Consider the following 26,530-nt stretch of genomic DNA (forward strand, 5'->3'; position numbering starts at 1 on the left):
TCTTGATCACATAAGAAAAATGTACATTACCGGGTCCACTAATAATACCATATTGTTATATCCAATATACTTAACATCGATATATTTTGATTAATTTTGTTTATTCCATAGTAAGTTATTTCGGAATGATTTTATGCATTAGAATTTGTCGATGTTCTTTTTTAAATATTTCAATTATGTTTAGCTATCGATGAATGGATCTCCAATATGTATATTATTTTAATTCCATATTTTTAGTATTTATAGTTATGTATTGCTATTTTCGCAGTAAATATAGACATGTATTTTCCTTTTCAAAACACTGCAGCCGACACAGTTAATTTTGTTTGGAATAAATTAAAATTTATATTTTGAAGTACATATTTGACAATAATCTTTGAGTATTTCATAAAGGCTGCTTTGTATGAGAAATTATCGGATGATTTATATTTCACCATGCATTTTATGTTTGTCAATTGAGTGTCGGGAGGGTGAAATAAAAAGGGTACTTTTGTGCTGAAGCTTCGCAACGTAGCCACTAATTATAAGCAAAATACTTAAAGCTAATTTTGATAGTTGAGAAAATATTTTTTAGAATTTTATTATATTTGGTGTTGTAGTTACTAAGGCTTAGGTGGCGCGAGATGGGGAGAAATGTGTGAACAGTTAGCGCTTGTATATTTTTGTCATTTTATTACAAATTGTAACTCTATTTTAGTATTCACAGACTGAAGTTTGTGTTTTAGAGATGCGAAGGACAACGGTTGATAGATTTTTGACATTAAAGTAAGTGTAAATCTTCTTCATTTCGATTTATGTCGATCGATGACAGCAAAAAAAGTGTCATCACAATAGTGATGTCAGCAATGTATCGGGGAAAAAAGAGTACAAACAGCATACTTTTACAATTTTTAATATCAATTAGAACAATACATAAGACAGGCACGTATAGACATTTAGAGCTAATTAATGGAGTTGGAGTGCAATACATATACATTATGTAATATAATTATAATGGCGGAATTGTCGGTTGAGGCAGACTTTGGGATGTTCAGTATTATTTACACTAAACGGGTGATATTTTCATTGTTTAGAATTTAATGTAACTATCGTTTATCATTCTTTTCACTAAAATTAGTACGCACGATTTCACTAGCACATCCACGGAAGATGTTTCTATGGACCTCGCACACATTCTGGTGCTTTAATACGTATTTTGTACAATCACACTTACATATTTAACCGTGTAGTTATGGGCAACCCAACGTGATCCCTTCCGCTAACTAATGAACCATTGCACCCTTCACTTACTCTACATATATTATGTATGTCCTAGTTTGGAATATATTTACAGTCAAACTTAATGTTGCTTGTATTTTGCCGACTAATATAGTTTTTAAAATTGTTTCCACAAAACCAAAGATTTTTAATGTTGCCTATTTTGCGTATGTTTTTGCATACGCACCGATGATTTTATGTTTAGTTTGTATTATTTTAACCACTAGAAAGCGGAAACAATAGCTACTACTTCATAGTGTACACCTATATCGGTATATAATATTATGTGTAATTTAATTTGATGTCAGTATGTAACAACTCACTCAGCTTTTTTGTCATGTTAGAACAGTAAGTGCCCTATCACAAAGTTAATTGTGAAAACAGTAGACATAAAAAAACAGTAAATCGTTATTTACTAACATTTGCAGAAATGTTTGACTACAATACTGACGCTTAAAATATAATTAAATCATCGGATAATACGTAATCTTTTCGAGTCACTCTGTAAGATAATCATTTGTAATTTAATGTGAATTTTTATTCGCTAATCTGATTGTTCCGCTTTATTTAATATTATTACATCGTCGTTTGTAATTGTAAACTAATTAATAGCGTAATTTCAAAGGTCACATTATCGAAATAACATAGTTAAAATAAAATGTACAAAACAACATAGACTTAACCTGACATCTGTAATGCGTCCGTATACACTATTTCCGGACAGTTTCTTTTATCTGGAGAGGCGAGCGACCAGTGCGGCCGGCAAGGCGAGGAGCCACAAACTGGAAGAGATGGAACCTGAGGAGTTGCAGCCATCTGTAGAGCATGTGTATACACACGAGCGGTACTCCAACTGGTCTCCCAGGTGCTGTACATAGTTGCAGTAATTCCCCAGGTCCAGAGCGGAGCAGTAACGCTTGGTTCCTATACCACCTGCGAAACAACACCTATTTAAATTGGCTCTTACTTTCACCGGTACATAGTGTTTCCTTTCCGATTGACAAATCTAATAATTCTATTTAATAAAATTATATTCATTTAGGCTGTGCGGAAATATCATTCAAAATAATGTTAAGTCTTCTTTCAATCAACAAATTACTTTCGGAATAAAATTAAAGCCGTTTTTTAAAGTGAGTTGCAATAAATTTTTCCAATTATATAACTAAAGAGTGTAACAAGTTTTGGCATAAATTACCCAAATCAAAATTAATTAAATGTGTTAAAAAATTATGTGTAAATGTAGAATTGCCAATTATTTTTCAAGCCTTTTTAATTATGTATGTAACAACATGGACCATTTTTTAAAGAAAAAATAAAGTATTTTATTAATTTGTAGAGGAATTATCTAATTGTTTTTCGATTTTAAAGTTATTATGTTTATACAAATGACATTTCATTGCATTTATCTTGCTATAGAAATAATATAATTATACAATTTGCAATAAAGCATAGGCTAAACTGGATCAAGGTGTACCGATTGATTGGCATCAAATTTCAAAATGTGATGTTCTAAATGTAAGAATTTTATTCCTTAGATAAAATTGTAGATTTCATATTCATGTTCATTAATTTGGGAGCTATCATATTCCATGTAATATGATATTCTGAAGTGCACATTTTGAACACATCATCACAGGAAATTTGCTTAGGATAAAATACTCATTATTTGTAATAAAAGAAAATGATTAATATTTGAAAAAACTATTCTACAGAAAAAAAACTTCTGTTGTAAAGTATATATATATATATCTTTGTATATATTTTTTTAATTGCAACAAACTTAATTTTTTCTTTTCTCCTTTACAACATTTCTGGTGATAATGTGTGGGTATTTTAAATATATGGAAAAACAGTGCATTGAAATTGCAATAATCAATTGGAAAAAAATAATATTATAGTCTATTTTAGCTTTTGACTGTCGAGGCCTTTGTAAATGTAATGTGAAGCGAGATTTATGTATATTATAAATTGAGTGTGCGACATTGTTCTCAAGATTGTCCGCATGGCCTGTGTAGGTCGCACTATATGACAAACTGTGACCCTTCAGTGCTGACAGACAATTTCATCTCCGGGTCTAACTTTTGTATGTATTTCTCTAGATGTTATTGTAATGAGCAAATATTTTATATCATGGAATTTTGACTGCATCACTTACAATATTTCTAAATTTGAGCAGTATGTAATATTAGTAAGCCAGGTTTGTAATAAATCTGAGTGTATTTACGATGTGTCCGCTTGCCAAGCATGCACAATAAATTCTACATAAGGCTTGTGTTTTTTATTCATTTTCCCTATATATTTTTGAGAATAAAACTACATTTTCAAATAGTAACACTATGAGGAATCTAAATTTTCAATGCTTCTGAAATATTAGAATTTTCAAACAGATTGTTTCAAAGTAACCTCTTCGTTGTTTTTATAAATCAACTTTTGTAAGCAACGTAGTAAGCATGTGTCACATTAGTTTGTCCTCAACTGACCCCTTAGTGCTGTGCTCTTGATACAGTATTGCGCTTCGAACACATCATCACACTCATCTGCTGTGAAGGTGTTATCCGGCTCATTTATCAGAACGTCCGTGCAGTCGATGGCTTGTGCCGAGTCACACTGGAAGCACTTTATACTCCACACTTTATATAGTCCAGTCCAGTCCATGGCGAGCAGCGTGAAGTAAGGAAATTACTCGTGTTAGTATAGTATGTAGCATATTAGATAATCTACATTGAGAGAGATTAATATTGGTTAGTATATATTATTATGATGAGCAAACAAACTTATAGGTTTTGTGCAAATATCACATGTTTTGTAAAAAAGCATAGTCTGAGGGGACACCACTTGTTGCAAATGTTGTCTTTTATAAGGAATCAGAGGTCAAAAATTTGCTCCGGGTGACACATATAATATTATACTCAGTTAATACAGTGGAATCACTATGGGACTTGTAATTTAATAACACTATCCGCGATTCTAATATTCGAATTCCACTGTACTTCAAATGAGATCTTATGTGATATTGTGGAACATGTAAATATTAAAGGTAAAGTGTCGGAATTAATAATATTTAACAATACCGCATTCCCCAGAACTGCAAATCTCGAACCCTGAAATAAAATTGTTATTAGCTAGAATACTATTCATACCACCTATTAAAAGTTCAAGAAATATAATATCAGTCAAGCAGTGTTAGTAGCGAGCCTTCCGGTTAAGTTAGGTTAGGTTGGATTAGGCCCATCGCTGCTCCCTGTCCATCCCTTAAGGGTACCTTCGAAGCGGCCAATGTGCTTGATGCAGTAACTGGCGCCGTACACGTCGTCACACCCCCGTGGAGCCAAGTCCTGGTCGTCGTCGAGGAACTCGTTGCAGAGGAAAGGGTTGGTTGGGTCAGTACCGACACACTGGTAGCAGTCTATCGCCAGCACTATATATATATACATCACATTTATTAATTGAAATATACATTATTTGATTATTGATAAAATTATCATTTTTAAGTTTAAATGAACTTGCGTTTATACATCGCTATAAGATTTGTACTTTCGATTTGCATTCGCAATGAGGATGTCAGTGCTACCCAAAATTGAATATAAACAGTGCTTTCTCTGACATGATTACAAAATACCAACATTAATTTAATCAAACAAATCAACATTTTTATTTAAAAAATACTTCATGTTTTTTTTAAACGACAACAGACCAGGAGGCCGAATTACAGTGGTGCCGAAGCACAGAACACCCAGGCTTGAGAAAAATCATTTTTAATTTTCTCACCGAGAATCGAACCCGGAACCCATGCATGAGTGAATATGCGTTTTAACCGCTGCACCACGGAGGCCGCCTAAACACAGCTTCCTTATTATAAAATTAATTTATTATACGTCAATGCAAATCAAGGGAATTTTGATTCGGAAGACAATAAAAAGTAGGGATGTGTGTATTATATATTTATTGTATTTTATCAAGACTTAAAAACATACAATATCATTATTACGGCCCATTTATTATTATTACCATTAATTATCATTTTTAGGGCCATTCAAATACTGGTGAATTTTGTCCGGGTTGTTGTGCTGTATATTTATTCATCTTTCTGCCGATGTTTCACGCAGTATTACAGCAAATTGATTACAGAGTCCATCAGTGACATCAGCCTGGATGATATGAACTGTAACATTGTCCGAAACGTCGACAAAAATAATAATAAATACACCGCAAAACCCGGAAAATATCACAAGTATACTATTTTTTAGAATTCAAAATAAAAACAGTAATTTGTGAGAAGTCCATTGTTTTTACTAAAATCCGAAAAAAATCAGTACCTACGTACCGAGTTTGCAAATTTCCCTACAATAACACAGGGTTGTAAAACTGTGGTGCGCGCGCGTGCGTGGCGTATACCACTGCACTCGTGTTTTAATACCTACCCCGGAAATAGTTATGGAGTTTTTATCCAAAATCTTTATTATCAATTCAAAATATTTTAAAGGTGCGGACTTTTTGCACTAAATCTGCACCTGCCACAATCAACTGCTTTGTGTGGAATATTATAAATGTTTTTAAAAGGTAAGTATGTGCACGATATCGTTATTTGGGGTTAGCAATTTTTGAAATTGTGAAATATAAAAATTACGTACTTAATTTCACTGTTTTTATTCCTTATCTTTCCTGGATCCTTTCCTGTTTCCTTTCTTACTTATAATTAAAGTTATAATATGGTTTATATGTGCTAGCTCTATCTGTTCACTAAACAACGCTGAAATTTAAAAATAATTTTGTGTATTTACGTAAACATTTTTTGCTAAGCAGAAATTTTGATCAATTTTTCAGTCCGCTGTTTGGTTGGCTGGAAGATATTGCTTTTAATAATAAACCCGCCAACGTGCACTTAATTTTGAACTTTAAGAAAAAACTTATAAAACAAATATTTTTACGAAGCGTTATTACATGCATCTGCATGCACCATACTGTATGTTGTGTCGGACTTTGGACATCGCCGCGCTATAAAATGACCCGAGCAGGGGTCTCCGTAAGACAGACCGGGGACAGTTGAAACAATTTGACTTTAATTGCATGTAGTGGATTATCTTCAGTATTTAAAGATAATATGTTTATACCACTTGAAGGATTATATATCTGGCTCCTTAACAAAACTCACTCGGTGGCTATATCGCCATAAGTTAAGCTACAGTAACCACATTAGGAAGATGGAAAAATTCGTTTCAATTGACCCCAGTGTGGGGTGTACAACAGTAGGGTGGATTTATTGAAACACTTAACTATTTAATGGAACATTTACAGTTATTTATTCAGCCTTAATAATTTTCGTTTAATATTACAGAGTGTAACGAGATCGTGCAAAATCGGTACTCGTAACATAAAAAAAACGATATTAATGAGCATAAATATTTTTGAATATTTTTTTAACTATATGAGTTTCAGCCCTCTAACTTATACAAATCATTAACATATGATAAAATCTACACAGTCCAAAAGTGACACCAACCTGGAATTAAATATAATGGAAGTAATAAGAAGTATTAAGTCTCGTACAAAAGTGCTTATTTCAATCATAACAATGTTTCAACCATCACAACGTCCAATGGAATATATACATATATTAAAATTTTAAGTCCCCAATATTGAAACCATTTTTTTAAATGCGAATTTCTTATGGCACTATTAAGGCCGGGTTCTTTAAACGTTAGCAATAGTTAAAAATCAACAATGGAAGTTTTGAAAAAATATTTCTGTTTTAATACAAAAAATATTTTGTTTTAAATTCGATTTTAACTACTATTAAAAGTAACTTTTTTTTAATGGTAAAGAGAAATACTTGAGTTCTTATTAATATTTAAATTTTCCAGACCATTTTCTAAAAGTCTTAAATAATTGTAGTGATGTAAAAATGTAAATCGATTTGTGGTAGAGTGGGATTTAAACCTCGGACCTTTGGCCCGTGAGTCCAAATACCACCACGGAACCACAACCCGGCCTAAGAAATCAACATTCAAGCATTAATATCATTAAGGCTGTAGTCTGGTAAAACGCACGCAAAATGAGGAAATCATACGATTTTGCCATTTCAAAACGAATATTTTTTTTTAATTGCGCAATAAAAAAAACTTAAACGTAAATTAGATAAAAACTATAATTTTTAAAGGTATTTCTGTTAAAAATTATACTTAAAAGTTTTATGTAATTAAAATATTATTACTTTTAGACCGGCAGATTACGCCATTTAAAATTTAGACTAAACTTAGGCATCTGGGATTTCAATAAAGACTAAGTATAGAACTAAAATTTGTTTTAATAATTTGAAGATACTATAGAGATTGAATATGAAAGTGGAAGAAAGATTTTTTTTTTGTTTTTAAAAAGAAATACAAGCATTTTAAATCACATACATTTTTGTGTCATTTTCCTTTATTTCTACGTAAAATTATACTTTCGGTAATACAATGTTTTTAAATAAAAAAAAATACAATGTTTTTTATTATATTTTTCGCTACATTTTCAATATGTTTTTCACTATTTCCGTTACCTTTATTATTGCTTCTGTATATTGATTACTGTTTTGTGTATATATATTTTTACTGTCTTAGAACGAGGTAAATAACCCTAGTTAGATAGTTAAAGGAACTTTGAATAAATTATAATTGTATTTATATAATATTATGATAATAAATAAATTGTATTAATTGGTTCATCAATTTTATCCGCAGTAATAACAAAAAGAACTCGCACTGAGCGCACAACTAGCTATATATTACCGCGCTGACGGACCTCCTCGGGGTTTCCACACTACGCGGCGAGCGGAGCGCCTCGCTTGTGTTTTTTTATTTATATTATATTTTTGTTAGCAATTTTATCTTATATTTCTTCTAAATATAAACACTTTGAAGAAATCTCCACCAATATGAGAGCGTGCTAATCCAGGGCACCGGCGCGGCGCGGCGCCTGCGCGTACACTGCTGTACGAGTATTGTTTCGCGCTAAGACCGGCTGCGGTATGGTACAAAAGTGGTAATGCATTGAAGATGTTAGGATTTGTTCTGCGTACTGCCAGGGTTTTCGAAAATGCCCGCGTACTAAGAACTCTTTACAACTCCTTGGTGCAAAATCGACTCGAGAGTGGCTTGATGATTTGGGGTCCACATGAACTGAAGTACTCTCTTATGATAGAGAAAATCCAAAAGAAGTTTCTGGGATATCGCTACACGAGAGAGTGCGGGTTATTATTACCCTTGGCTCTACCCGACCCAGGGTATGCTTAGCTATAACAGTTTAGAGACTAGAAGGAATGTGTATTTGACTATACATTTTTATCGATTGTTGCGCGGTATGATCGATAATTCTGAGATTCTGGTGAGCATTGGTTTGAATGTTCCTGATAATTACCTAAAACAGCGTCAGCACAGATTGTTTCATATTTCGATATTCAGGACCAACCTGCCTATGGTTATGCCTGTTGGAAGGGCTACCGCTATGCTGAACAACATCGCTCTGGATATTGATCTGTTCCATGTATCCGAAGGGGTTTTCCGGAGTAGGATTCTCCTACTACTTTGACATGAGTCTCTTTCGTGTATTTTTTTCCTTTTTTATAATATGTACGTATTGAATATATGTTTGTAATGTATATGTTATATTAAAAATAAATACATTGAATTGAATAAAACAAATATATGAGGATATTCCTGTATGTTTTGTTTGAATAAAGTACGTGCAGTAAAGATTTTTCAAATAATTACATTTCTGTATTTATTTCTACGTCACACTCTCTCCGCCTCCAAGGAATTTGTTTCGCCTGAAACAGTAGAATAGTGACTGTAGACCCACTACCTTATTACAGTTTTACCAGTTTAACTTATAAGCGGCAAGGTGTCGTTTATATATGATGTAAGTAATGAAAATGATTATCTACATTATAATGTAAGTACCTACAGTAGAGAACAATACGAATATTGAGATGCATGATATTCATTTCTATGACGTGTTTTATGTCAGTTCGTTAAAAGTAAAGAGCAATTTCATCGGCATTTTGTTTTAGGCCCGTAAAACGTTAAGGGAATATTAGGAATCAATGATTCGAGTGGATTGAGAGGAGTTAAATATAAAAACCCTCTCAGGGAATACCCCCCAGTAAATTTGACTTTGTCCCGCCTATAATGCGTAGACCTATCGATTTTATAAAATAAAAATAATTATATGATTATTGCTTCGTGTCTGTAGATGTCATATTTTATAAAAATTGTGAATATGTATGTATGAAGCTTTTGTATTGCGGTAAGAGAAGTATAAAAAGTTGAGAGATTTACAGTAGAACTGCCGTCATCCAGATCCTTGTCAGGAAACAAAAAATAGAGGAGAAGTTATAATAACAAATATCGTCGAAGCGTTTCTTCGTCAAAGTAATTAACTTTGCTGGACATGAGTAAGTTTTAAGTCTGATTTCGTGGATTTTCTGACAATATTAACGTGGAATAAAACGTCGTTCCAAATGACTAACGACAGCAAAAACCCGAACTTCTCCAAATTGGCGGCAAGTGATTTAGCTTCCGAACTTGACACGGGCTCATTTCATAAAATAGAAACTATGAAATTATGAAGAAAAATGACATAATTTTAATTAATCGAATTAGAAAATAACCAGGAATCTCTATTTACCATTACTAACCAATCAACGTACGTATTATGTACGACCGAAGGATAAGTAGCATTCATAATAATAAAAAAATGGCAGAAAAAGTAGGTTTATGACCAAACAGAAAAAGTTAGTATTTGGTTTATTCATCTATAAGTGGATTGCCTGTGTCGGGGACAAATAAATGGTATTTTTTTAAAATGGAAAAATAGAAATATTAAAATATCGGTAGAATTTCGATCAAAATCGGTAGGGTTGGCAACGCTGCAGTCGGCGATAATTCACTGTTATTATTTTAATTGACATATTCTTCGCTATTAAATGTTAACCACTTACTAATCGATCTTTTTTCGTAAATACTTTTTTTTGCACCACAACAGGCTTTGAGGCCCAATTACAGGTTTGAGAAAAATCACATTTAATTTTTGTGTTCTCACCGGGGATCGAACCCGGAACCTTCGGCGTGTGAGTCAATCATCTTAAAAACTGCACCACGGAGGCCACTGGGATATTAAGTGTATTATATCTGTATTTTTTGTGTGGTTTTCGTAGTATTATTCTGAGTGACATATTATTCTTTATTACGTTTAGATTGCTTCGAACAGCAAAAAAATAATTGTAAGGCTCAAAGCGGTGAAATTTCACAGTGCCCGTGATCTCAACTGAGGCCTGAGGGGCTTTTTATATGAGGCCCGAAGAGCCGAATCTCCTGGCATGTAGTCGACTGTTGCCTGCTAGTATTATATTATTGTGTTAAGAAAATCCTCCTTAAAAATGTTTTATGAAATTCTGACAAACGAGGTTACAGTCTATGGAGCGAATCGCGGGGTTTCATTGGTCATTTGACGATCTCCATCAAAGTGTGCAAGGCCGTGCGCGTGATGGTGTATGACAACCATTGACTTCTGAATTTCTTCGAGGACACTTTTTTCCAGCTACCGTGAATGCGTTCTAAAATACCTTATACAATTTAACTAGGTACAGGATTTTCAGTGGCATCGTCAAACCGCTTTATCGGTAAAATTTTAAACAAACGTTGGCCACTTCACCATTTATGTAAGTAGTGCAGTGGTCTAATTCTGGATTTAAAACACATTTTAAGTTTAAGTCAGTGTAATTAAATATTGTGTCTCTTGGGTTGTGTGGTGCGAATAACAAACAATTAAATAAATAACTGAAGGTTTTTCGTGGCCTGAAAGTTGCTGAATATGATGCTGAAATATTTCAAATCTAATCTTCACTGAATACTGAATACGTAATTTCATATCAATTCTCATAAAATATGGTTGAATTGGTGCTTTTTTTTTAGTTTGAAATTGGGTCGAAAAATACAAATACATAAATATGCTCACCCCCAAGGTGAAGATAGAAAAATACCACTGAACAAAAAACTATTTTGTTTATTACCCGTCATCATTCCCCATTCCACACCCAATGGTTCATAGCACACTTCATTAATAAACCAAATGCAGCGTATTTTGATTATCTGTTATTTAGTTATTTATTTAACACCTTATATACATCTACATATGCATATAAAGGCGGGCATATTGCCCGAAGGCAATTTCAACCTACCTACCCAAACCATTCATTTTGAGAAAATTACAAGTACATAGACATAATGAATCTTACGATTTTATACAAAATTCAAAACAAAGATTAACATTTTTTTTTGTTAACAATATACTATGAAGATAGGAGATGGGATGGGAAGGAAAGAAGAAGGATAAAGAAACAACTTAAGTATTTAGATAGTAACATTTCAATCTTGACTTAAATGTAAATAATGTCTCTAACATTAGTGGGTAGATTATTCCACAATTGAGCAGCTACTACTGTGAAAGAGGAGGCAAGAAAAATAGATCGATGAAAGGGTATTACAAGGGTTCTCTCGTTACTACATCGAAGAGATAGTCCGCGTTGTGATAGAGGTTGGAAGAGCTCTCTCAGATAAACAGGCGAAGTGGGATTATTTGAAATATTGTGAAGAAGTGATAGAATGTGAATGTTTCTTCTATGCCCGATACTGAGCCAGTGTAGTTGTGTGCGATATTCGGTTATGTGGTTGAATTTGCGTAGGTTAAAGATATGACGTTTACAAGCATTCTGCAATGGTTCTTTTTTTTGCACCACAACAGGCCAGGAGGCCCAATTACAGTGGTGAATTACATCACAGAACACCCAGGCTTGAGAAAAATCACATTTATTTTTTTTGTATTCTCACCGGGAATCGAACCCGGAACCTTCCTTGTGTGAGTCAAGCGTCTTTACCACTACACCACGGAGGCCGCCTTATCTTATTTATCAAGCAATTCAGAGTTAACATCTGAATAACATTCATCCGCATAGTAAAGGAGTGGAAGAAGTAAGCTCTGGACTAATGTTTGCTTAACATTAATTGGCAAGAAATTATGTAATCTTTTAAGTGAGTGCAAATTGCTATAAAATTTACCACTAACTTCGTTAACCTGATCGTGCCAGCCTAAATTCAATTTCCTATTGATTCTATTTCACACACCACTGTATTTTTCATCCACCTGGACATGTAAATGTGAGAGTTCTTTTACTGCACAATTTTGTTTTCGGTACCACAGTGGCACTGCACGGTAGAAGTGGCATAATATGCAACGATTTTCAGTGCTACAGCGGATCCACTTTCTTATTTTCTAACTCTTGTGTGGCTGTGATGTCACACTAGCCGACATAGAACACAAGAATTGATATATCTCTCTTATTTTTAAAAATGATGAACTCGTATTTTTTGTAATCTTCAAATGGACATTTTCACACCGGATTTGGAAAGCAAAATTTGAATAACTATGCTGGATGTTAATACAACAAATATTTATCATTGCTACGCGAAGAATTAATGTACGCTAATTCAGCAACACATCTGTATAAGAGAGAGCGCGAAGATAGAATTCATAACAAGGAAGACAGAGACGCTGCTCTGTAGCCGATGTTCGTGTGAAACTGATTTATTCGGTTATTGACAATATCGTCTGGATACACGCATGTAATAAAGTTAGCCGGGCTAAATAACGTGTTTATTTTTATTAATTATGGAAATAAATTATTGAACTACTGGTCTTCGTGTTTTTTTTACTATATATCTTCGCTTTTCAGATATATTTGAACTCTAGAATATTCCGTGTTTGCTCGTGGTAACACGACGTTACACCACCGCGCGCAAAGGAATTCTTTACCATGGTCTTTTAAAAAATATCCCCCTACTTTGGCGGGTGTTGTGTAAAACAGATTCAGTCTTCAGTAGGTTGATGAAATTGATGGGGGACGCATGCGCGTAATATGAGCGGCGTATTTATGATTAAAATTTTATTTTGCTATAACAGGGCTAAATTATACGTTTTTTGCATAAATTAAGGAAAAATAATTTTAACACATTATGTCTCCATGTTTTTTTTTTTAAATTTCTGAACTTGAGAATATTCCGTCTTTTACTAGTGGTAACACGATGTTACATCACCGCGCGCAAAGGGATTATTTACCACAGTCTTTTAAGAGTTAAGTTTCAACATCGGGTTTTTATTGAACCTTTGGCTTTTGAACATTATTAAAAAATAACATAATACGGAATTTCCAGCGATTGGACAAGTTCTGGAATAAGCCATTGGTAAATGCTACATATGTACAAAGTACGGTAGTACTATGTACATATGTAGCTGTAGGGGATAACGTTATACAATGGGAGCCTAACCAACCCTATCTTGTTCCCGAGTCCGGAGCCAGCCATGTGAAGGAGTGATAGTGGCTTCAGCGTTCAGCGGACCAGTCGCCTGGAAATCGCACTGTTTATATCATTCCGTGAACTAGTGCAGATATGGTGAACCCACATATCCACAGTGCACAGCGTAGCCTGTTTACCAGCTCTCTGAGAAAGTATGACATAAACGCCACAGTCGAGAATTTCGACGATCCAAAATTCAGTAGGCAACATCGGCGCTTATTATAGATACAAACTAAACTTTTGACCAGCTTGCTAAACAATATCTTATACAGGGTAACCCCGAAGAGTGTAGATTCGTTATAACGCGATATTTTTGGCAATGTAGTGACTTCAGAAAAGAAACTAAAAATAATCGAAATGAAAGAAAATGGCAGCAAACTTGCAGTAGATAAGAATTTCCAATTGCTATAGTCTTCAGTGCAATAAACTGCGCAACAAAAATACAAAATTAATTTTTTTTTGGGTCTTTTAAAATCTCAAAACGGAGGAGATGTATTTAAAGCAAGAAAAGGTTGGTTTGATCGGTTTAAAAAACGATCAAACTTGCATTGGCTTAAAATGATTGGCGAATCGGCTGGAGCAGATATAGAATCTCAGCTGAAAAATGTGCCCCGTTGATGGCGAGATTTCGATAATCGCGGCCGTGTCCAGGGCCGCGATTATGAACGGCTATCTTTATCGGTGCATACTGAGACGATATAAACTAAAATCGATATTTGTATTAAAATTTAAAGTATCTTCGTCGGTAACCGATAATTGAACATGTTTAGAAAAAAAATGTAAACATATTCTATTTTTCATACAAAAGACTTATTTTTACTTTGCAGATAAAATTTAAGATAAATTTTAACATTCCATCAGAATACGTATCCTGATCGTATCCCCCACGATCAACGAGAGTTATCTGTTTTGTTAGTACATAACAGCATACCTACATATATCGTGCTTTACCTACTCTCCAAAAGTTAAATAATAATCGAAAATCGAGGGATTCCTTATTACTTCACTAAATGTACCTGTGCTTTGTAGGTAATAGTACCTATATAATTAAAATGCTTAATATTGAATATATTTTCGTCTTGGACGAAGAGCGAGATTGCATCCTTGAACGTTATTATATTATGTTCCACTTGGTTGGATTTGCTATTATAAGATGAGTTTGAAGTTAAGCATATCACGGTGACTTTTTTCGATTGGTCAGAACTTGACCTAAATCTAAATAAATATTGCTAGAAGTTGAAATATTATACGTTACTTATTTTATTTATTTATTAACGCCCAAAAGGCTTTTACATATACAGAGGTTATAAACTATTTACAAGTTATGGTAAGATTTAGCTCCTAGGTATTGTTTGCAATTTGCAATCCCATTCTATATAATATGGTCCAATAGACTGAAGGTTGACTTCGATATGATAGGGTTCCATGTCAGTGAGAAAAAAAAGAGGTTCCATGATATTTTACCCTTCCGGGCCTAAGGGGGTGTCAAGGGTCCCCCAGGGCCCCGATTACAATGGGAAGTTAACATTTATTTACAAAGTAAAATTAAGTTTTCTGTATGAAAAGCAGAATATACATACATTTTTTTTCTTTTAAACATGTTTAATTATAGGTTACCGATGAAGATATTTTAAATGTTTGTGCAAAAATACTCATTTTTGTACACAAATATCGATTTTTCGTTATAGACAGTCGAAGATAACTATGTTAACTTCCCATTGCAATCGGGGCCCAGGTAGCGTATTTTTTTAAATAACGTTTTGTTAATCATCATATTGATTTCATTTTTGCATAATCCAACTCCATTATGTTGAGAATGTATCAAAATTTTTAAAATATTTTTTTCAAAATGATTCTCATTTGTCTTTGCTTTATCCCGTGCAAAAATAGCAAACATTACAATTCTTGTTTATAGTTTGATAATCTTTTATATGTTGGTCAGATTGCACGTGCGCTTTCTGCTATTTGGTCGCTTGTTTTCAGCCATAACCTTAAAAATCCAGATTTCGTGCTTAACATTTTACATGCATTCTCCCTCCCAACTCCCCGCTAACGAGTAGCGCGACATTAGACCAGTGGCATGAGTGCTATTTAACGTGTCACACCGAGAGCAGCGCGATGTCATACAGCATCCTCTCGCAACAGTATTTTATGAATAAATGTATGGGTTTCGCAGAAAACTACAAATATTATGAACTAGTTTTATAAATATATATGGACATTTTTTTTTTAAAGTCGTATTTATAAAATTTTAGCTGAGATATTCCAGGTACCCCGCTCAGGAACTCCTGGTTTTTTTCACGTTCAGGCTCGGAAAGGTTAAATGAGGGTTCATGTTAGTGGATTTTTGCAAGAATCTAGTAAGATTCGTTTAATTTCGTCGCATCTGGATTTCCAAATTTGTTTACGTGCATTATTTTGAACTATCATCATCACCATTATTGTCCGCACCCTATTGGAGCTTATGGTATCCACAAACAGCCTTATGCATACTGACACGAACTGCAGCCAAAAAGAAGAGTGGACGTTCAGGACGTCGAGAACCTGATACTTTTAACACCTTTAATAAGAACAAACTTTCGGCTCCAGAAAACATGACGTAAACTAATAGTTTATGTTACATTTCTGTAATCAGTAAAATCCAAAAAGTTTTTCCTGGTTCTTGGTGTAAAAAAGCATCCTTGTTAATTAACCCTTACGCTGCTACGCAGTTTTTCAAGAATCTAATCAGAAATCCTCTTATTTATACATTTAAAACATATTTCATCGAATACGTTGTTTTCCAAACACACTACTGTTTTATCAATTAATAGCAATTCCAAGAAAAATCTTCCATTTCATAAATATCTAATTCAAGCCTAATGGAGTGAGTAAGATAGACAATTCGTGCCGCAAATAGACAATTTTCGTACAGCGGTTGTAAACCCTTTCTTAATTGAAAATAAAAACAAACAAAACTGATCTCGTACTGCAATCTCAAGGCGCATTGTTATTATTGAAACGAAATAATTATTATAGTTTTTTTGTTGATTGCGAGGCAAAGTGCTCTGTTATATATTATCAAACCTACCACTTCCATCGATGCATCTAAACAAAAATTGAGTAAAATATATATTGAAATTTGTTGCAACAGAGAGGGAAAACATTTTTGCCAAGGGAATATGGAAGTCTAGGCATTTACCGGACTTATGATCTGCCATTGGCTGGTTTAAATGACCACTTTACACACTGCGAAATATTCACTATTCTGGGTATGTTTATATCCACATTCATGATTATTTTTACATTACCTCAAGTCTTCCATCTGTTGACTTTTGCAAACTAAAAGAGCTGAAACCTTTATTGATGTCGGTGAGTTTCATCTGGATAAATTATTTCACCTCCTAGGTAATGCCTAAAATTACTTAAAAATTTTTATGCAAGTTATTTTAATCAACAATATTTTGAGTATGTCCAAATGTTTGTAGGGAGTTATTTAGATTGAAACTTAAAGGTAACCGGTAAATGTACTAAGAAGTGATATTATTTCTTGGTAGTTGTTATAATATAATTTTAATTTAAAAAAATAATGTTTTTGTACAACTGTCTCACAAATTGATATCTCTTCTAAGAAAAATATTCCGTTTCACTAATAGCTAGTTCACGCATAATGGATTGAGCGAGATAGACAACAGTTACCGAAATTACAAACAGCTGAGGTAAATTACATATTTTTTACATTCATATATATTTTTAATCTTACTTTGTTACTCTAACTAACAATTTAACTCCGCGAAGCGTCCTTTTTATTATTTTTTTTTTTTTATTTTTATTTTCTTTTATTCAGGAAACATACAGTACAGTTACAAAGTATAATATTTTACACAATTGGACTTAATTCTAATGGACCAGTGAAGTTTCCATATTAAAAAGCAATTAAATCTAATGTTAATTATGAAAGTATAAAAAAGAGAAGGAAAAAGAAAACATAAATGAAAGTTGTTTAAAAATTTAAATTTAAGTGAAAAAAAAATATATTTTAAGGTTTGTAGTTTGTAGTGAGTATTTACAAATGGAAATAATATTAAAAATGAAGAAAACTTGTAAGAGTAATTAAGAATTAAGAATGGAAATAAAGAATGAATGAAGAATGAAAAACATACTCAGATGTAAAAATAAAATAAAATAGTAATAACATTTTTTTTTTAAAAAAAAGGAAAAACATAAACACATATTTATTTTAAGGGATTCAAAGAAACGATGAGAAGAATCTTTAAGTGAAATATAAGACAGTAAATTTAAATTTAGGTCAATTTAAAAAACATCTTCAAAATTAATGACACATTATAGTAAGAGCAGCAATATATTGATTTTATTAACATATATAATATAAGTAATTAAAAGTAGTTTAAAAGTATAACAAGTATAAAAACATGCCAATGGCAGCAGAGAAAAAAGAAAAAATAAAGAAGGAATAACAAGTATGGCAAGTAATCATTTAAAATTTGAAAAAGCAATATAAGGAGAAGATTTTAAACCAAGGGAAGTCGATAAAATTTCATTAAAGCGATTTTAGAAGTAATACAAAATTTCAAAAGAGAAATTTAATTTATAATAATAATATGAATGTATGTAATTTGAGTGATATAAGAGAAAAAGGGACCAACCGGAGTTTTATTCAAAAGTTTTCAATACACTATTTTTAAATAATTGTAATCCTGTATGATATATATCTATATGGTTAAAAAAGCTGTTAAAAGTGGAACACGATCTGTGTAAAAACAAATTCTGGCAATAGTTCGTATTGACACTAGGTATTCTAAAGGTTGGGTGATTTCGTAGGGCACGTGATGGACAGTTAATTTGAATTTTATTTAGGAGCTGGGACGAATCAGCTAGACTGTTAATAATTTTATAGAGGAATGTGAGGTCCATTAATGTTCTCCTTTTTTCGAGGTTAATCAGTTTGTGAAAACGTCCAGATAATTCATGATTTGGAAATATAAGAGAGCATCGGAAATTCAAATGTTTTAAAAATTTGTTTTGTACTTTCTCCAGCCTGTCAATATAAGTAATGTATTGTGGATTCCAAACGATAGACGCAAATTCAAGATGGGTTCTTACATAACTATAATAAAGATTTTTTATTGTTAGATCATTTTTAAAAGGCTTAGATACTCTTATAATAAAACCTAACATTTTATATGCTTTTTCAATAATTTTATCAATATGTGATTGAAATGTCATTTTTGAGTCCAGAACTACACCTAGATCTCGTATTTCTTGGACACGGTGCAAGACTGTACCCGATAGAGAATACGAATAATCCATCGGATTTTTTATTCTCGTAAAGGTAATTGTTTTGCATTTAAGCGGATTTAATATGAGCTGATTATTTACACAGTAAGTAGAGAAGTTTTCAAGATCTTCTTGCATATCAAGACAATCTTGTAGGGAAGTAACTTTCTTGTATATTTTTGTGTCATCGGCAAATATTTTGTATTCGGAAAATTTAAAGACGTTACCCATATCATTAATATAAAGAATAAACAATAATGGACCCAAGTGGGATCCCTGGGGTACACCGGAATAGCATTGTTTAAATGAAGACTGATAGTTTAATAGTGCAACTGATTGGAGGCGATACTTTAAATAAGATTCAATCCAACGTAGTAGATTACCGTGAAAGCCATAACATTTTAATTTGTGAAGAAGGATTTTGTGACTGATTTTATCAAAAGCCTTGCTAAAATCTGTATACTGAGCGTCGACCTGATGTCGGCTGCCCATTACGTTTAGAACCCTATCTGTAAATTCAGCAAGATTAGTAGAAACATTTCGCATTTTAAAGAAACCGTGTTGGTTTGGATCAATGAAGTGCTTCACCGCTGGAGAAATTTGTTCAGTGATGATTTTTTCCATTAATTTGCTAAAAATTGAAATTTTAGATATTGGTCTATAATTTTCAATATTGTGTAGATCACCAGTTTTATGGACAGGAGTAACGTGAGATTTCTTCCAGCACATTGGAAATTTACCTTCTTTTAATGATAGGTTATAAAGATATGACAACGGACATGCCAATTGCGTTGCACATCTTTTTATGAAAAACGTAGGAAATCCGTCAGGTCCTGCTCCTTTTGAAGGATCTAGATCATTTAAATATTTAAGAACTAATTTAGAATTAAATGTTACAGTTTGAATGTCAATGACATTTCTAGAGTCCACAATAGGTAAATCAATGTCGTTATTAATAAAAACAGACTGAAAGAAGGTAGAAAATAACTCGCAACTGCTTTGCACGTTATCACTCTTTGTATCATGAAGAAACATTTCAGTTGGATAATAACTTAGAGATTTTTTCGATTTAACGAATGACCAAAATTGTTTAGGATTTTTCTGAATAGCTAATTCAGTTTGATCAATGTATTGGTCATAACAATTTTTGGCTTCTTGTTTCTGGCGTGAACGGAGAAGAGAAAATGTTTTATAGTCTGCAAGGTTTTTATAAGTTTTCCATTTTTTATGGTATTTAAGTTTTTCATTTATTATTTTTATTAGTGATGCGGAATACCAATTTGGAAATTTTTCACAAGATTTCACCGTCTTAGTTGGTACAAATAAAGTCACTGCATCATTAAGTATGGAGTAAAATACTGATGTCGCTTTTTCTATATCTAGTCCCTCAAATTTATCGTTCCAATTTACTTCCGAGAGTAGTTCATTTATAGCTATATAATTTGCCGAATGATATGAAAATTTAAGTCTAGAACCACTTTTTGCGTCATTTGATTCTATTCTTGCAGTGATATCAATACAAAGTGATTTGTGATGAACATCTTCTGTAACGAGAGGATCGTCGCAGGTTATTACATTGCACAGGTCACTGTTACTTAAAATGAGATCAAGTATGCGATTATTACTATTATTTTGGGAATTAAATTGCTTGAGATTCAAAAAGTTTATTTTATCAATTAAATTAGTGCTAAGTGAATCGTTAAATTCACACGGAGAAAGGTAATTAACCTCAGAATTAGATTTCCAATTTATATTAGGTACATTATAGTCTCCTAGTAGAATGAATAAATCATCAGGATATTTGTACATAATACTAGAAACATTCTCAAAGTGGCGTTTTATGTCTTCAAGATGATAACGACAGTGGGGTAAGTATGTAGAACATATGAATATATTATGTTTGGAATAAGTTGGAATTGAAACCCATAAATCTTCATTTATAGTTGACCAATTTAAATGACTGTCTGGTAAAAGAATCTTCCGGACAGCTATAATCACGCCGCCACCAAATTTTTGACCTGTTTCTGCATAATTTCTATCTCTCCTAAAAACGGTATACCTATCATCAAATATTTCTCGGTTGCTGATGCTACTGCATAGCCATGTTTCTGTCAGTACTATCACATCATATTCATTATTTAAAATTGAGTTGAAAAGAAGATTAGTTTTAGTTCGTAGTCCACGAACATTTTGGTAATATAATTTTAGAGTCGTGCCCTTTGAGATACAAAATAATAGTGTAGAACAAAAAATTGAAAAGAAATCAAGATGACCTTTTCAGTTAGGAATAGTAATATTATACAAAATATGAGAATCAATAAAAATAATAAGGTTGTAATCACTTCGTTATGAGGAATAATTCGAAATGTTCCACATAGGTGCATGAAATATGAGTATTGGATATAAAAAATAATTAATAAAGTGAAAATATATGTGTGATGAACACTATCATTATCGTTTGACAATAATAATATACATAATATAATAATGAAATTAATCAAGAATGAGGATCCATGTATAACATTATATTTTTGGAAAAAAGAGGGGAATTTCCTTTTTATAGTTTTATTTTCTCCATATCTGAAGATTTCGTAATTAAATGTAATGGAGAAGTATCGTTTAGTCGAATAAATATTTTGGAATTTTTTACCCAACAAAATTTTATGTTTTTTTCTCTTGAAAACGTTTTCGCTTCCTTCAATAATTGTTGGTTAATAGGGGTCAGATGGTCAGAAAAGTAAATTTTACGTTGTTCACCAGAGATGTTAAGATCCGAGGTAGTTATTCCTTTCTTGGCTTTAACACCTGATAGAAGATCTTCCTTTAAATATCTTTTTGTTAGTTTTAATAGAATATTTCTTGGTTTATTTCTTCTAGTTTCTCCATATTATGAATAAATTTACAAAATATATCATTCCAAATGATACCGGACAGTGAAAGTGATAAAGAAATAATAGTACCTCGCCGAGAAACTCGGAGGCTTAGCAGCCCTATTCCGAAAGTGAATAAGACAATAACGATATTTTTTTAAGTGATAGTGATAATAATTTATAATATGACTCTTACGAAGAGCACGAAATCGAAGAAGCTTTTTCTTGAAGTATTTTTGGATCAATATCGAGCTAATATACCTCATTTACGTTTGGTTTGTAGAATAGTTTGTAGAATAGAGTTTGTATAGTAATAATTACGTTTTGTTAGTAGAGTAATAATTACTACCTAATGAACAGCTAAAACATTTTGATTTCCCATTACTGTGGGTACCCATTATAATAAATTAACAAATGATTTTTTTAATATTCAAACGTCCTAATTGACAATCATTAGGTTTCATGGTGAATTATTTTTATGTTTTATGGCTCTTTACTTATTTGTTTATATTCTTAATTATGGGGTTTTCCGGTGATATAGGGACCTCACTAGACAAGAGTTATTATATTAAAGGTAAAGTATTCAATTAGTTATTCATTACGGAAGTACATTAATATTTTCGTAATCACTGAATCGGGTTTAATAGCGGGAAAACACCAAATATAATTATTTTTCTCAAATATCATATAGGTGATTAAAAATCTAACTATTAACATTGATTTATTTTTTATTTCACTGTTTTTGGAATGTAAAAATGTTCACTGTTTCAGGTCCCGACTAGCTAGAAGTTTCCTGTGTTTAGTCGTTTCTCTTTTCTTAAAAGCACTGCGAATTTAAACATCATAAGTAAATTTATAATGAGGATGTTTAGTGGTTTTTAAAAGAATAAATTTTTAACAGACAAAGTTTTTTTTTTCAATTTTTATGTATCGTACTATCAGCGCTACGATCTTTTAAAGTTTTGTATTTCTGACATTAATCCGCGTGTGACGTCGCAAGTTCTCTTTCGCTTCTTCTCGGTTAGTTCTGTTGATTGGTCCATTGACGATTAGCAAACCGGAAATCTTACACAACCCTCTTATCATTGATTGATTCATATGAACAAGTGACGTCGTTCAAAGTTGTTCGTTTTCATTAAAATATTTTTGATGATTTTTTATTCATTTTCAAGAAACTTTGGCGTACAATTTAATGCTTAAATTTTTACTGCGCGTAAGAAAACATTTTTTGTATAAAATTTTCCGTAGGGCTGAAATAGGTACGAAACTAAATAATAACTACTACTACTACTACTACTACCATCACGCCATTTCCCCGTAGGGGTAAGCAGAGAGAATGGACCGCCACACAAGTCTATCCTGGCATACAATCCTAACCTCTTCCACATTCATACATTTTGTCATAAATGCCCTTCGGTTATGTCTGCTTTTCACATATAACCCGTCGAATAAGTATTTTTTATGTTTTGAAAATGTTTTATACCACTGACGGTTAAGTGCAACAAGCAGTTCCTGAATTCATTTACCCTTTTGGGGATTATGACGTCAGCATCAGTCTAGTTAGAACTTTATGATAGGGATTAAGAACAACGATATATCGTTGTTTAGCAGTATAAGGGTTAAGCATATCAAATAAGTTTAGTAAAAAATTATAGGCAAAAAGCTCATAGAGTTAATTTTCTTTTATTTTATTAAAATAAATAGCACTTGGTGACTTTAGCATATAAGTTGCGGATTCAATAATATGCATACATATAAGTAGATTTATAAGTGAAATATAACATTGAAAACTAAGTAATACTAAACAGTTATTCACAAATTAAGAAGTCTGAAAAGATAAACAGTACAAAAAATATTTTAAGTTATAAAAATATTGATAAAAAAATCATTTGGCAAAATAAATATTTTGAACCTGTAAAACAAAATAAGAAAACTTTGATTTTAGATTTTGAATAACATTAAACGATAAAAAATATATAAAAACATGTACTTATATAAAAAAAATTATCAATATAAATATGTTGTACTTATAAATAAAATCAAGAAAAAAAAAATAGTCATAAAGAAATTTAAACAATTTTGAACAATACTAATTAATAAAGAAAATGGTTATTTAGAACAATTAGGTACTAGCTTTTCCTACCCATGAATATCTTCATCGGTATATATCGAGACGGTATAAACTAATATCGATATTTATGTACGAAAATGTGTTTATTTGTATGAAAATTCAAAGTATCTTCGTCGGCAACCTGTAATTGAATATGTTTAGAAAAGAAAATTGTAAATGGTTTAAAAAAGAAAATTAAAAACTAAACATATTAAATTTTTCATACGGGAAACTTCATTTTACTTTGTAGGTAAAATTGAAGATAAATTTTAACTTCCCGTTAGAGTACGGACCCTGATCCCTTAGGGGATAAAAATTCGCTAGCAAAAAGTTATGCCTAGGCATAACTTTATACTTGTTGAATAATAATTAAACTTATTTATGTATTATGCGCCGACCAGTTTCGAGGTTACATCCAGGATTTATACTAAATTTACTGATGATGAGGTTGTAACCTCGAAGCAGGCTGTTTTTGGTATTGCATTTTACATTTAAAAACAAATAATAAGTGTAAAATCCGATACCACAAAGTGAAAAAGTTTCCGATATTCAAATCGAATAATAATTGTTAAGTTTTCGTCAATATGGGTTGCATGAAAAAATAAAAAATTGACAACCCAGTTGGACGATAACGCAACCAATTAACCGAAACGGGAAAAGTCTGACATAAACCTATTTCCATTTGGTAAAATTGAAATAACTTTTTTGTGCTCGGGGAACAAACAGATTTCTAATGAGTTTTTAAGCGACATAAAGTTAGATTCTTATGCCCCTATTATTTGATATTTGATATGTGAAGACATGATAAAATTTACCTTAAAATTTAGGTTTATTGTTAAAACTTTTTTTGGTTTAAGAAATTGTCCTTGAAGAATAATATGTTATGCTTTCTGTTTTAAGCACTTTTTTATTAAACTTATTTTTTTCACCGTCCGCGTCTTTAAATAAACAAAAATTTAACATTTAAAATATCAGAAAATCTAGACCCCAAAAACAGTACAATTCATCAGAAAAAACGCGATTAATATTAATGAATTATTTTTGAATCAAGAAGATGCATTTCAAAATCTGGTCTAACAATATTATCGCGTGTTTTCATAACTCAATTACGTTCGTGGTTTGTGTCAGTTCGTGTCCCGAGCAAATTACGAGAAGTCTTACCTATATCAACTATTATTCATTTGTTGAAATAGTTAGGGAAGGTACATTCTGTACCCAACAGTTAGGAGTGGCACTGGGCTAAGAAATCAATATGTACCTATTACAATAAACCCCGTATACAATAACAATACAAGACCAGAGTTAATGTTGCTTTTTGCTTTGAATATGCATTTTATTTTGAATAAATATACTATATCTATGTTGTTTACCTAGTATCGTCGCAAACTGTAATGTCATCTGGGCCTCGATTACAATGGGAAGTTAACATTTATTTTCAAAGTAAAATTAAGTTTTCCGAATGAAAAGCAGAATATTCATAAATTTTTTTCTTCTAAACATGTTCAATGTCAAAACCGACGAAAACATTTTTAATATTCATATGCAAATGTACTCATTTTTGTACACAAATATCGGTTTTTCTTTCTATAAATATCTGTCTATATAGTCGAAGATAACTCTGTTAACTTCCCATTGTAATCGTGATCCCAAAGAGATTACACCGAACTGTCGCACTGACGACTATTTTTTTAATAAACTTTGTGCCAAAATCGATAATTATAAGTATTTTCTTTATTCTTTCCCGTACCGTTTTAGGCTGCCTATTTTTTTTTTAAACATGAGTGTATAATATATATCCTCCAATGTAGAATAAAAATACCAAACATATTAGGTACCTACCTAGTAAAAACGGATGACATGTGCTTTGGTAAAAAAAATCATAAATAGAGGGTATTCTGAATTTTAATATAAAAGGGTTGTTAAAAGGTAGGTTCAACTTTGAAAACATGTAAATAAATTAATATGCTTCTAGTAATATATAACTTCTAGCGTTCTAGTTCGGCAAAATACATCCACAATGCATCTTCTCTAAATTAAAATTTGTTTATTAATGTAAGATTTTTTTTAAAGTACCTGAATTAATAAGTTAACATTTTGAGGTTAAGACTCACCAGTAACTTTCAATTAGACAATTTATAAATCGATCCAGGTATAAATTAACCAGAAATGTTTGCTTTAATATTATCTGTGAGGTGTTATAAAACTAATTAACAATATAATTTAATAGTTTAAAACAGTTCGACAGTGTTTTACACGCCCATTTTTAAAAACATTGTCGTTTGTGTTGAAAGTTTGAAGGAAAGTTGACTGCTTGTTTACGTAAATGAGTAAATTTACCTGTTCTCGTTGTCAAGGTGAACAATGCGACGGTGAAAAGCACTTTATCCATGTTGTAAAACATTGTTTTGGTTATTTTGAATAAAGTTGCACTACGAAATAAATATGAGATACTGCCGATTCGTCGATTTAGTAAACATAAACTAGAAACAAGTCGAACGGAGCAACGTTACAACTGCTGTTCGTTAGTTTACTAATCTGCCGCCGATACACGATGTATGGTTTACAGTTGTGCGGTACAGGTATGGTGGGGAGCGTGGGGGCGGAGGCAGGAGCCGGCCGATACCTGC

General features: G+C 32.1%; 1 protein-coding gene across 3 annotated transcripts; it reads right to left on the reverse strand.

Annotated features, from left to right (window-relative positions):
• Positions 1-876: 876 nt before the first annotated feature.
• On the reverse strand, positions 877-26,530 carry bou (glycosylphosphatidylinositol anchored membrane protein boudin). Of its 3 annotated transcripts, XM_088228464.1 has the most exons (4): positions 26,241-26,441; positions 4,520-4,675; positions 3,738-3,887; positions 888-2,190 (listed from the first exon to the last, which is right to left on the reverse strand). In XM_088228464.1, exons 1-4 carry the CDS (start codon positions 26,302-26,304, stop codon positions 1,988-1,990), a joined length of 573 nt encoding a protein of 190 aa, XP_088084590.1. In that variant the 5' UTR covers positions 26,305-26,441; the 3' UTR covers positions 888-1,987. The 3 variants fall into 3 exon arrangements, with proteins under 3 accessions (XP_088084587.1, XP_088084589.1, XP_088084590.1); XM_088228461.1 differs by lacking the exon at positions 3,738-3,887 and having other exon boundaries at positions 877-2,190; positions 26,241-26,530; XM_088228463.1 differs by lacking the exon at positions 4,520-4,675 and having other exon boundaries at positions 877-2,190; positions 26,241-26,486.

Source organism: Micrasema longulum, unplaced genomic scaffold, assembly GCF_059751315.1.
Source record: "Micrasema longulum isolate JH-2025_06_02 unplaced genomic scaffold, ASM5975131v1 h1tg000582l, whole genome shotgun sequence".
In the NCBI taxonomy this organism is placed as follows: Eukaryota; Metazoa; Arthropoda; class Insecta; order Trichoptera; family Brachycentridae; genus Micrasema; species Micrasema longulum.

What these genes read in the sequence shown, in the direction of transcription:
- bou (XM_088228464.1), bottom strand. Translation starts at nt 26,304, where the DNA reads ATGTTTTACAACATGGATAAAGTGCTTTTCACCGTCGCATTGTTCACC. An exon ending in CACCTTGACAACGAGAACAG is followed by an intron (nt 4,676 to 26,240) that starts GTAAATTTACTC and finishes ATATATATATAG; the next exon opens with TGCTGGCGATAGACTGCTAC. An exon ending in GCACATTGGCCGCTTCGAAG is followed by an intron (nt 3,888 to 4,519) that starts GTACCCTTAAGG and finishes GACTATATAAAG; the next exon opens with TGTGGAGTATAAAGTGCTTC.